The sequence below is a fragment of the Phoca vitulina genome, unplaced genomic scaffold (assembly GCF_004348235.1).
Source record: "Phoca vitulina isolate PV1807 unplaced genomic scaffold, GSC_HSeal_1.0 scaffold65, whole genome shotgun sequence".
Taxonomy (NCBI): Eukaryota; Metazoa; Chordata; class Mammalia; order Carnivora; family Phocidae; genus Phoca; species Phoca vitulina.
In genome coordinates this window covers 2,057,002-2,068,399 of record NW_022589768.1, presented here as the reverse complement: position 1 = coordinate 2,068,399, position 11,398 = coordinate 2,057,002, and the positions used below count along the sequence as shown (strand labels likewise).

Genomic DNA, 11,398 nt, shown 5'->3' with positions numbered 1-11,398 from the left:
ACAGCCAAGCAGCGGGCCCCGTCCATCCGCGACCTTCTGGAAAAGCAGAGCTACCCGCCACTCGCTTCCAGGTAAGCGGCTGTTCTCCAAGGAAGCTGCAGGAGACGGAGAGGAAGCGTCCGTGGACACTCTGGACCCGGCTTCCCCGGAGCCCAGGCAGCCCCAGGACTTGCACCTCCAGTGCCTCTCTCAGGCCACAAACCGAGGCCCCGCGAGGCGCTGTCCGGGGGCTCCCGGAGGCCCTGAGGGGGCTGGTGGACCTGGCCTGCGCGGGCAGGGAGAAAAAGGACAGGCCTCCGCGAGCAAACGGGCCGGCGGTCCGCGCTGACCCAGCTCGGGCAGAGAGCCCCATCTAGCCCGCGGGTGGGGCCCGGGGGCGGGGCGGGGCCAAGATGGCGCGGGGGCGGGGCTTCTAGAGGCGGCTACGAGGCGGGGCCTGGTAGGTCGGCGCGGGCCTGGGGGCGGGGCGGGGCGGGGCGGGGGCGGAGCCCGGCGGCGCGCGCACCGCTGGCCTCCGCGGCGGCGCGGCGAAGATGGCGGCCTCTGGCTGGGCGCGCGTGGCCCTGGTCCTCCTCTGCGCCTCCGACCTGCTGCTGCCGCCGCTGCCGCCCGGGGCCTTCGCTGCCGAGGGCGCGGCCGGGACGTCCGGCGAGGCCGGCCCGCCTCCGCGGAAGAAGAAGAAGGACATTCGCGACTACAACGATGCGGACATGGCGCGTCTTCTGGAACAGTGGGAGGTCTGCGCGCGCGCGCACATCCGCCCAGCTTCTCTGCGTCCCGGGCCCTGTTCCCGCTGACCCCCGGCGCCCTCCGCACCCTCGCCCAGCTGTCTCCCGGCCCCCGACGGCCTCTCTGCCCGGGCCAGGCGTCCTAGCTGGCTGCCGCGCGGGAACCGCCGCCGCCCCCGCCCCAGCCTTCCCCCAGGGCGCTCTTGCAGCGCTTCCCTGGCCACGCGGGTCCCGCGCCGGCCCCTCCCGCCTCTGCCCTTCTGGACCTTCGGTGCCCCGGCCGCGCCTACGGGGCCCCCGTGGTCAGTGGGCCCGGCACGTGCGGAGGGAGACCTTGCCACTCTGCTCAGGAATGGGGGTGGGGCGTGAAGATCGTCCTTTTAAGAGGACCGTCTCAGCTTTAATGGTTGGCCGGTCTTCTAGATCAGTAGGATTTCAGGCTCCTCGTTTTGCGGTCTTCTCTGCTGAGAGTTTCGTAATTGGGGTGGTGGAATCAGAGGCTGGTGGCTCTCAGTAAATTCACATTTCCTTTAAAGGAGCAGAGACTTGTTTTTGTGAGAGTAAGTTTTTTGGTTCGTTACTTGAATGCACTGGAGTGTGTAATCTTTTTAGAGAAGGTTCAGCAAAGGAAAACACGTTGTGCCTTTTTCCCTTGCAAAGGCGGTTGTATCGTCCTGGCTGATTTGCGCAGCTGGTGGCGTGGAGTCAGAAACGTGGGTTCTGCTCACTGTGTAATCTTGGGCAAGTCCTGTTTCCTCTCTAGGCCTCAGGTTCCTTATCTGCAGAATGAGGTTTTACCCGATGACTCCTTCCCACGCTGATGTCTTTTTATTTTGTGGGTATCGCTGTGTACATGGGCGTGTCTGATAGAGGCTTTCAGAGTTTAAAATACCATCTGATGAATTGGACTAGAAGAAAGCAGACTTGTATTTCCGTATTTATCTGCAGGTGATGATGGCGAGATTGGGGTGGATTTGAGTGTGCGCCCCACTGATGAAGAGGGAACTCCGGGCAGCAGTTCCTTCCACTTTTACTATCTCCTTTTCTATCTCCCGTCTCTTTATAGACTTGAGCAAATGAAGGTTTTGATCCCCCAAGGAAGAACACTACCTCTTGAGGAAATCCTACCCTGGAAATACTAAGACTGTGAGCTAGACAGAGGGGCTGCTGCGGAGATGAGCAAGGGATCCGCCATCAGGAACTCTAGGTGACAGGACGAGTAACCCTAACACAAAGTAGGAATTGCTGAGTTCTGTAAAAAGGAAGAAAGTGTCATGGGACTTTCAAATGGTCCCAGGGAGGAAATGACATTTTAGATACTCGAGGGTGGTGTGGGAGCAGGGCCACAGGAGCTGGGGTGGGGGGGCACATGGGAACGGGGCAGAATGGTGCAAATGGTAATTGCCTAGGCTTTGGAATCGGACTGCCTGGTCTCAGACCACTTGTGAGTTTGGGCTGCTGAAGAACCTGTCCACACTTTTAGTTTCCTTATCTGCAAAATAGAGGCGTTAGTAGTACCCACCCCAGAGTAGTTGGGAGTATTAGCTTTAAGAGAGCCTGGAAGGAACATAGGATAGCGCAACTCCCAACTGGAAGCCGTGCAAACATGAATCGGGTATCTTAGCTGGAAAAGGCTCTGTCTGAAGTTAAGTGTGGGAAGGTTGGTGGAGACCAGGTTGGCCTGGGCCCTGAGTGCTCTGGGGTCTACACTTTATTTAGAAGGCAATACACAGTTACTGATGAGTTTGCAAAGCTGCATGACCCAAATACTATGATACTGGGACGCTTACACGTGATCATCCCTACCTCCGGACAGAAATGTGCATTCACTCTCTCATGTTCCCTCTGTATGCGGACATAGTTTTATAGCTGAGAGCATAACATCAATGTAATTTTCTGCTGTTCATTTTTTCACTTGATATATTGAGCGTTTCCCCGGGGTAACCTGCACAGTGTTCATAATACTCTGTAAAGCCTTCAGAGGATGCCCTGGAGTGGATGTTTCAGCTGTTGGGAGGTTTTGAATTGGGGATATCATGATTAGAAAAGATGGATTGGTTGGCAAAGGTTAGGATGGATGGGCAGGGAGAGAATCTGAAGGCAGAAATGACTTCTTAGTTAATATTTACTGAGTTTTCATTAGCTAACAGGACTACTCTGAGCGCATTCACTCATCTCATGTTCTTACCCTGTTTTCTAGATGATGACAAGGAAGCCCAGAGAGGTTAAGTAACTTTCCCAAGGTCAAAGAGCAAGTAAGCTGAATTTCAGGCTTGGTCATTTGACTTGCAGGCCTGTTCTTTTAGCCACTTTACTACAGTTCCATACACACTGGCGAGCAGAAGTGCAAATGAACGGTAATGAGGAGGACCTGGATTAAGCCAGAAGCTGCAGGATCCAAGTGGAAGAGAGAAACGCGAGAGACTGTATGCGCAGCTTGGTGGCTGGTGGATTGTGTGACCAGGCAGGAGACCGCATGATGTGCTGGAAGGATGGGTTTTGAACCAGCTTTACCGCTTGGTAACTCTGTGACCCTCGTTTTCCTAACCGTAAAGCCGGAGACATCCCCCTTCGTGGGGTGCCGTGCAGACCAGATGAGCTAATGTTTGCAGACCCTCCACAAACGTGAGCTCCCCCCGGAGCTGGGATTTTTCCTCCCCCAGTGGCAGTCCCTAAATCCATCTCCCAATTCCTTCCCACTAGTGTGAGAATTGGTGTGCCATGGAGAGGCCTGCCCCATGTGGGTGGGGTGGGGATGGGTAAAGGGAATGCTTTCCACTGGGTTAGACTTAATGCTGAGTCCCAACTGGTGTAGGAAAACCAAAGGCAGTTCTTTTCATTACACCTTACAGTGCGGGCAGGTGGGGGGCGGATTCCAGAGCCAGCAATGTGGGTTTGCTCTTCAGTGTCACCCCTGCTGCCATGTGACCTTGAGTGAGTTACTTGTCTTCTCTGGGCCTCACCCACCCCATGTTCCCTCGGGGCCTTGTAGGGCCGTCCTGAAGGCTCGCTGCCGGCTGCTCCATACATGCTAGCTAGTGTTACCATCAGGGACCACGGGAGCAAGGAAAGGGTCTGCGGAAAGGGGAGTCAGCTTTGTGACTGAATGTGACTCAGCAGTGGAGAGGTGGGGAAGATGGCTGAAAATGCCTAGAGGCAGGGCTGGCCTGTTTCTGGGGAGTGCCTGGGGCTAGGGGCTTGATGGCGGTCCTCAGAGAAAGTAATGACTACAGGTGAGATTCCGCAGGGAAGAAGCCTTGGGACTACGGAGAGCTGGACTGGTAGCCACATTGGGACACTGTTCTACCTCCCCACCCCTGTTTTTTTGTAACTGAAACACAAACACACGAATTTCCAAGGATGGAAATTAAAAGTTGCTTGAAACAATCCTTACACTTGCTATAGGCACTAGACTTGAGATTATTTAGTTTTCATTAAGTGTCGCCTGTGACCTACTGAGTTAATTTCATGACCTCTTGAGTGAAATCAGTTTGAAAAACATAAATGTTCTGGGTTCCTGAGCCAATTAGAAGTCTTGAGGTGTTTTAAGGAGATCATAACAGATGTTATGGAGAAGTAGAGTAGAACGAAGACAGAAACAGCCCGTGAATTTGGCGACCAGGCGGTCCTGTGTGATTTTGACAGTGTGATTTCCGGAGTTGGTTGGAGGTGTGATTATTGGGGCCAGCACAGGCTGTTTACTCCTTGTCTTTGTGTCATCGAATCCCCAAACCCTAGGAGGGAGATGTCGTCCCCCTCTCCCCATTATAGGTGAGGAAAGGGATTTTCTAAGCTGCCCAAGATCCTGTGATGGGACAGCACGTGCCCCTGACTGCAGATCGCCATCAGCTCACAAAGCAGAAGGAGAAGGAAATGGGTCAGTTGGGAGGGTTGCAGAGTTGAGGAGAAGCTTGGTATGTTGTGTGTAGTCACACTGCTGGGGCCCTGGGGATCACCTAGCTCTGCTTTTCTTTTTATAGATGAGGAGGCGGGCCCAGGGGAGTAAGGAGTCCTATCCAAGGTCACCCAGGTGGTTAGGTAGAGCTAACGCTAGATCCCAAATCTGGAATAAATGGGGATCGCCTCCAAGCACTACTGTGGAAGTCTCTTGTGCTCATCCTTTATTGAAAATATTTTAAAGTACATTATTGTTGGTGTCCTCGGTGATTTGTCAAGAGAACCACGGAAGAGTGATACAGGGGCTTTGTTTCATTTTAGATTGGTCGCTTTTCTGGTTTTTTTCCGATAACAGCTTTATTGTGAGATAATTCACTTGCCATACAATTCAGCCATTTAAAGTGTACATTTCAGTGGTGTATTCAGAGGGTCGTGCAGCCATCACCACTCTCAATTTTAGAACATTGCCATCGCTCCAAAAGTAAAATCTCATCTTACTCCCTCTCCCTCACTTCTCCCAACCCTCCGGCCAGCCCTAGGCAGCCACTAATCTCTGTTCTGTTCTGGACATCTCACCAGCGGCCTCGTACACCTGGTCCTCTGTGTGTGGCTTCTGTCACTTAGCATAGTGTTTTCGGGGACCATCTACCAGTACTTCGTTTTTTTGTCTTTTTTGTGTGTGGCTGGAATTATTCGTCTTTTCTCTGAAGAACTCTGGTTTTTGAATATTTTTATTTATTGATCTATTTACCTGCCTTCCTACCTGTGAAAAGTCATGTGTCCCTTTTGATGCCTTCCAGTTCCAGCCTAATACCACAGGGGTATATTCTTCCCCCTTCCACTGCTAGAACTCCCTTCCCCAAAGTGAAGAATGGGGCTGTCATTATCCTTAATATATTTACTCCTCGTGGAAGCCTAGAATTCACGGATGGTAGTTTGAGGCTTGCTAGTTCACCCCGCTGCAAAAACCAAGCCTGCTAACTAGAACTGAGTATTTGTTCTTACTGTTTAGTTAACGTTGACATACGTGAAATGCAGATTTTAAGTGTAGGGTGCTATGAATTTTGACAAATGGATACATCTGTGTCATCCACGCCACCATTAAGAAAGAGAACATTCCCATGACCTCAGAAAGTTCCCTTGTGTCCCTTCTCAGTCAGCCCCACCTCATTCCGCCTCCCAGGGGCCACCGCTGTTCTAACTTGTCATCCTAGGTTAATTGTGTTTGATCTTAAACTTTAAGTAACAGGCTTATAGCACGTCTGATTTTTGTGCCTGGCTTCTGTCACTCAGTCTTGTCTTTCTGAGGTTTGCGACACATCTTCATTGCTGTGTTGCAGCTCATTGTAGGACCGAACCAGAATGTGGCCATTTTTACAATCTACCGTGCTGGGTAGATTCTTCCAGAGGGAAAGCGCTGTTAAGCCATTACACGGGCTCTGGTGACCTGGAGTGATGGGTGCTAAGTCCTGCTGGAGACCTGGGCTTCTCCCAGAGGTTGCCTAGAGGAGGGAAGCTCCTGGGTCTCCTTTTTCCTGGGAGAACTTGGGTCGTCCGCCTGCACCTGCCGGCCGACAAGCGCATTCTAATGACTCGAGTGCTCTGTGCTCTCTTCTCATAGAAGGATGATGACATAGAAGAAGGGGATCTCCCGGAGCACAAAAGACCCTCGGCGCCTATCGACTTCTCTCAGATAGACCCGGGCAGGCCCGAGAGCATCCTGAAGATGACCAAGAAGGGGAAGACGCTCATGATGTTCGTCACTGTGTCCGGAAGCCCCACGGAGAAGGAGACGGAGGAGATCACCAGCCTCTGGCAGGGCAGTCTTTTCAATGCCAACTACGACGTTCAGAGGTAAAGCACCCACAGGCCGGCTGGGGACCGCGCAGTCCTCACCTCAGGCCCTGGGCCTTCCCGTCTCGGATTTCCCCTTACGTTTATTTCTCTCTCTTTTAAGAAGAACATTTATTATTGGTCACAGCCAGCAAGCTTTTTTTTTTTTAATATTTCATTTGATCCTCAAGTTTTATTTATCTTTGTATCTTTAACTCTGTTGGGGGAGGGTAGCGGACACGCTGCGGCAGGTCAGGTGCGCGGCCCGGCGCTCCCTCGGCGGCGTGCTCCACTCCGCACCCTCCGGCTCCCAGCTCTCCTACAGCGCTGCGCCTTTCGTCCCCGTGAGCTGGGGCAGGGTGGCCTCTGCGGGGCAAAGGAGTCCCAGCCTGGCCGCGTGCCCCCCTGGGGGGGTCCCTCCACGTGGGACAGCTTTCCCACTCGGCCTTGGAGCCGACTGCTGGATCCAGGTGAAGGGGTGGGGTTCCTTCAGCCCAGCGCGGCCCTCCCGTGCAATGCTCAGGGATTTCCTTTTTCCTCCTCGGTAACGGTCCTGAAATTCAGGGTCTTCAAATGTCCTAGTTCAGGAAACAGAAATGACAAAATGTGAAGGAACACTTAGTGTCTGCGATGGCATGATGCTTTCGTTAGCTTGAGCAGACGCGTAGGGGAACAGGTAAACGGTCAGAGCCCCTGCTGCCGTCCCAGGGGCGGGGCAGGGCCCTCAGGGTCAAGGCCTTCGTGCCCCTGGCCACACCGGTGGGCCGCCTAGGCCCCATTCTGCTCCTCTTCCCCCTTGGGGCCTGCTGAGTGCTGGTGTACGTGGGCTGCCTGTTACCCTCCGGGCTCGGGATCTCCGTCCAGTGGCCGAGTATCTCTGACCCTTCGTGGGCCCCTTACGATGACCCAGCCTAAGCCCGTGGTTTTCAGCCTTTGTCCACAGAAGGCTTTTGGCAGAGGAAACCTTCACTGGGCACCTCGGGATGCAGAACAGATGCCCTCCTCCACAGCGGCAGCCCCACAGCCCCGGGGGCGGTTCCCCAGGCCCCTCGCCGACGCTGTCTCTTAGTGCGGGCATCCACGCCCCACACAGCCCAGCTTCTGTGTCTCTGGGATTTGAGCTGAGGCGTGAAATCGTTTAGTCAGTAGCTAAACTACAGGTTTTTGTTCTGTGTTCATGTTGAATTTGGGAGGGATGATTTTTCCTAGTTGCGTGCCACAGAGCGGCTCTGACCCATTCGTGCTTTACTAGTGTGTTCTGACCGTACAATCGCATGTCTCTGTCAAGGTTCATCGTGGGATCGGACCGTGCGATCTTCATGCTTCGTGATGGGAGCTACGCCTGGGAGATCAAGGACTTTTTGGTCAGCCAAGACAGGTGTGCCGATGTCACCCTGGAGGGGCAGGTGTACCCCGGCAGAGGAGGGGGGAGCAAAGAGAAAAATAAAACAAAGCAAGAGAAGGGCAAGAAGAAGCAGGAGGGGGACCCGAAGTCTCGGGCCGCCACGGCTGCAAAGGAAGACAATCGAGCTGGGAATAAGAGGGAGGAGTTGTGAGCGGCCGCTGAGGCCCCTTGGGAGGAGCCCCCCGAGGCCCCTTGGGAGGAGCCCCCCGGGCGGGGACAGGCGGAGCACCGCTCGCCGAGGACTTCCTGCTTTCTTCTGGAAAGGCTCTGCCGTAGGACCAGTTTGTGGTCCACGTGAGAAGTACTGTCTAAAAGGCTTCAAGTAGGAGGACAGAGGTCTTATAATTCCTATTGGACAATGACACTTCCACGTTTACCAGAAAATCACTGTAAATGGAAACCCAACCGTTGCTTTTGCCATTTCTGTCTGGGGGCATCACTGGCTCCTGTGGCCCCACCCCCTCCCCTCGCCGGCCCTGGCCCAGGGGCTCGCTGTGTCCGTGCTCCCCTCCTTTCTGTTCACGGAAGCGCCACCACGTTCTAATCAGACCTGGACTCAGCGGGACCGGGCTCTTCGGGCCGCAGACTCGGTTTTTGGGACTGTGACGTCGAGCACGCCGTGGGAGCCCCGCGTGGCGCTCTGGGGTCTGAATGTGCGGTCCGGACGCCGGGACGTCTGACCCCCACATCGGTGCAGAGAAAATCACGTAGCCCGGAAAGCTCACTGTGAATCCCAGAGGGGTTCTCGGTACCCGTCTGGGTTTGCGTGGTCTCTACGGTCGGGGCTGTGTTCCCTGTCCTCGTGTGGGGCAGCCACGCCGGTGTCGAGGGTTCAAGCGCGCCGTCCTGTGATGACGCTGAAGGGCAGGTGTCGGGAGTCTGCAGGTGGGACGGAAGACTCAGTGACCTCATTCATTTCTGAACATTTTTCTTTGGTGAAGTGCCTAAACTTGTGGTGTTTGGTGTGGTACTAACGTGGCTCAGTACCTGCTCCTGTCGGGTGTTGCTGTTCAGGCGGCAGACGGGACCTGGGTGCGGGTGGCGCTGGTGGGAACTGAAGTTACTGGTACAAAACTTCCATTGTGATTTTAACAGCGAAGACTAGCTCGTGTCGTGCTTCCAGGTGTTCCTGCTGGAGGAAGGTACGGAGGGACAAGTCTGCGCCTTCCCCCTGCCGCTGCCTCATCTCAGGGAAGCTCCCGTTCTTTGTTTCCAAGGGGAAAAAAGTTCACCAGCATCTTCTAGTGACGTGTTTCTTCCAGCCTCTGTGTCCCCTGATTCGGCAACTATTCAGATTTCCCTTGGGTGAAGCGTGCGGACGGATGTCCACCCTGCCGTCCCCGCCTCCAGCCGCCCTCGCGGCGGGGCTGAAGGGCATGAGGCCCAGTCAGAGCTAATCCCGGGGTCCGTGTGCCTCGGCCACCTCAGGAGGAGGGCTTTCTTGTGTCCCCTGCTCCTTGAACGGGGGCGCGTGAGGCTGGGGCTGCAGCTCCCCGGCCCCGGCCCAGCGAGGGCTGTCTGAGCCCCTGGATCCAGCCCCGGGTGCCTGGCTGCATTCAGGTTTTACCTCGGGCATCTGCTGGCTTTCTATCCTCTCTAGCTGATACGGATCATTGCTTTACCCGACATGGGGAGGGTACCCTCACACTGCCCTGTACCTTGTATTTCCACGTGAGGAGGTACTAACCTCACTGCTTCCTGTGCAACGGGCGGCCATGTCAGCCAGTGTTTAGAGCGTCGGTTAGTGTGCTGGGCACACCACGGCCCCTGCTGTCCTGAAACTTAATGACCCGGTGGAGGAAGACAGATACTCATCACGCGTAAAATGGCAACTGTTAGATGAAAGAGGTGTACAGTGCCAGGAGGTGGGGGTGGAGGCGGGGGGAACCTTCGGATGGTCAGAGGGGTCCTCCCTGAGGCAGGAGGCAGAGGAACCATCTGTGCAAAGGCCCTGTGGTTAGAAGGAGCAGAGGAGGGATGGCAGGAAGCCAACGAGGAGTCGGGGGCATAGTGCAACACCCGCCTGAAGAGGGACGAGGTACATGGGGCCTGGCAGGAATTTGGGGCGCCCTGAAGGATTTTGAGCTGCACTGGGGTGAGCATGAGAGACCATCCCATCTGTATTTGGCTGCACTGAAGAACTGATTGCGCGGGGCCCCCAGTGCGTGTGAGGGACAAGTTGGAGAGTATTTCAGTAGCTCAGGCCACAGCTGCAGGTGGCCCCAGTGAGCGGCGTGGCGGTGAGGGGTGACCCACAGTTGACCCGCATACTGCCTGCTGGTGGACCCTTGGGTTTTTCCTTAGTACATGGAGCTGCCAGGATATTTTGGTAACTTTGTATCTGAAGGGCAAATTCCTAGCAGTGGAATTGCTAGAACAAACAAAATGTAACATTTGGTCTGTGTTTGCCAAACTGCTGTCCCGAGGGGAGCGGTTTTGCGCACTTGTCCCTTCACCAGCGATGGGGCTCAGATCCTCGCCGGCGCCGGGCACTGCGCTGGCCGCCGTCAGAGATGCAGAGCCGTAGCTGCGTCGGCTGCCCCACAGAGCTAGAGACGCCGGCCAGCCGCACCTGTGCCCAGCCCCCGGCGCCGATGGGCGAGCTGGGCAGCCTCCGCGGAGAGGAGCTGCCGCGACCCGCCGGGCTGGATCCGCAGACTCGCCGACGAGAGATGTGCTGAAGAGAGGGGGGCGGGACATACGCAGATCCCTGCAAATGAGAGTTCAGTCTTGCCTGTTCGTGTTGGTGTTAATGTCTTGATCCAATACGCTTGCGTGGTAGCTTTTGTCTACCGCCTAGGAGACACGAGAGCTTCGTTAGGTAGACCGCCTTCCTCCCTTGGTCCTCACGCCCTCTGGGTTTTGATGGTTATTCTCTGGTTTTTAGTACTTCTGGTGCTTTCCTTTACAGATTATGTTAAACCTCTTGCTTTTTTTTATTACCAATTTCAGTAGCATGTATGCACCCCTAATCAAGGCAGGGAGTTCACAAACTTTCTCCTACTGCCCCGATTTTTGTGAACCGTGTTATGTGTACTGGTCTGAGACCAGACTCTCTCTCTCCTTAATAATGACTGCCTTTTCTCTCAGCTTCCTGGGGATCCTTCCTCAATGAGAACATTCAGTAATTCTGCTAGGAAGTCTTAGTGTTGATTTTCCTTTTTTTTTGAATTCTCGTAAAAGATGGTGTGTTACTTTCCATTGCAGATTCAGGGATTTTTTTTTTTTTCGTTATCGTTTTGGAAACATTTGTCTTTTACTTTTGTGTTGGGGTTTTGGGCACCCATTTTTTTCTTAGTTCTGATGTGAGTTTTGGTTTTTTTTTTCATTTCATTCTGTTTTTAATCTCAGTGAGCTGTTTTTATTAAAATTCAAGGTTTTATTAAATTTTATGAACTCAGAAAGTCCAAATGGAGAATCTCCCCCTTGGGTTATATTTTTTTCCCCCAGAATGGACTATTTCTCTGTGTTCGTTCAGTATATTTGTTCTTTTGTTGTTGTTTGGTAATTTCCAAATGTTTGGATGGCTGCCAGT

The 11,398-nt window shown here is 54.1% G+C and overlaps 1 protein-coding gene across 1 annotated transcript; it reads left to right on the top strand.

Annotated features, from left to right (window-relative positions):
- The first annotated feature begins 511 nt into the window (after nt 1–511).
- Nucleotides 512–11,138, top strand: MESD (mesoderm development LRP chaperone). Its single transcript, XM_032392045.1, has 3 exons — nt 512–737; nt 6,247–6,479; nt 7,747–11,138. Exons 1-3 carry the CDS (start codon nt 534–536, stop codon nt 8,012–8,014), a joined length of 705 nt encoding a protein of 234 aa, XP_032247936.1. The 5' UTR covers nt 512–533; the 3' UTR covers nt 8,015–11,138.
- The last annotated feature ends 260 nt before the right edge of the window (nt 11,139–11,398 follow it).

Excerpts from the sequence above, each read along its gene's own strand:
- MESD (XM_032392045.1), top strand. The coding sequence starts at position 534 with ATGGCGGCCTCTGGCTGGGCGCGCGTGGCCCTGGTCCTCCTCTGCGCC. Across the intron at positions 738-6,246 it reads GTCTTCTGGAACAGTGGGAG|AAGGATGATGACATAGAAGA; the intron begins GTCTGCGCGCGC and ends CTCTTCTCATAG. Across the intron at positions 6,480-7,746 it reads GCCAACTACGACGTTCAGAG|GTTCATCGTGGGATCGGACC; the intron begins GTAAAGCACCCA and ends GTCTCTGTCAAG.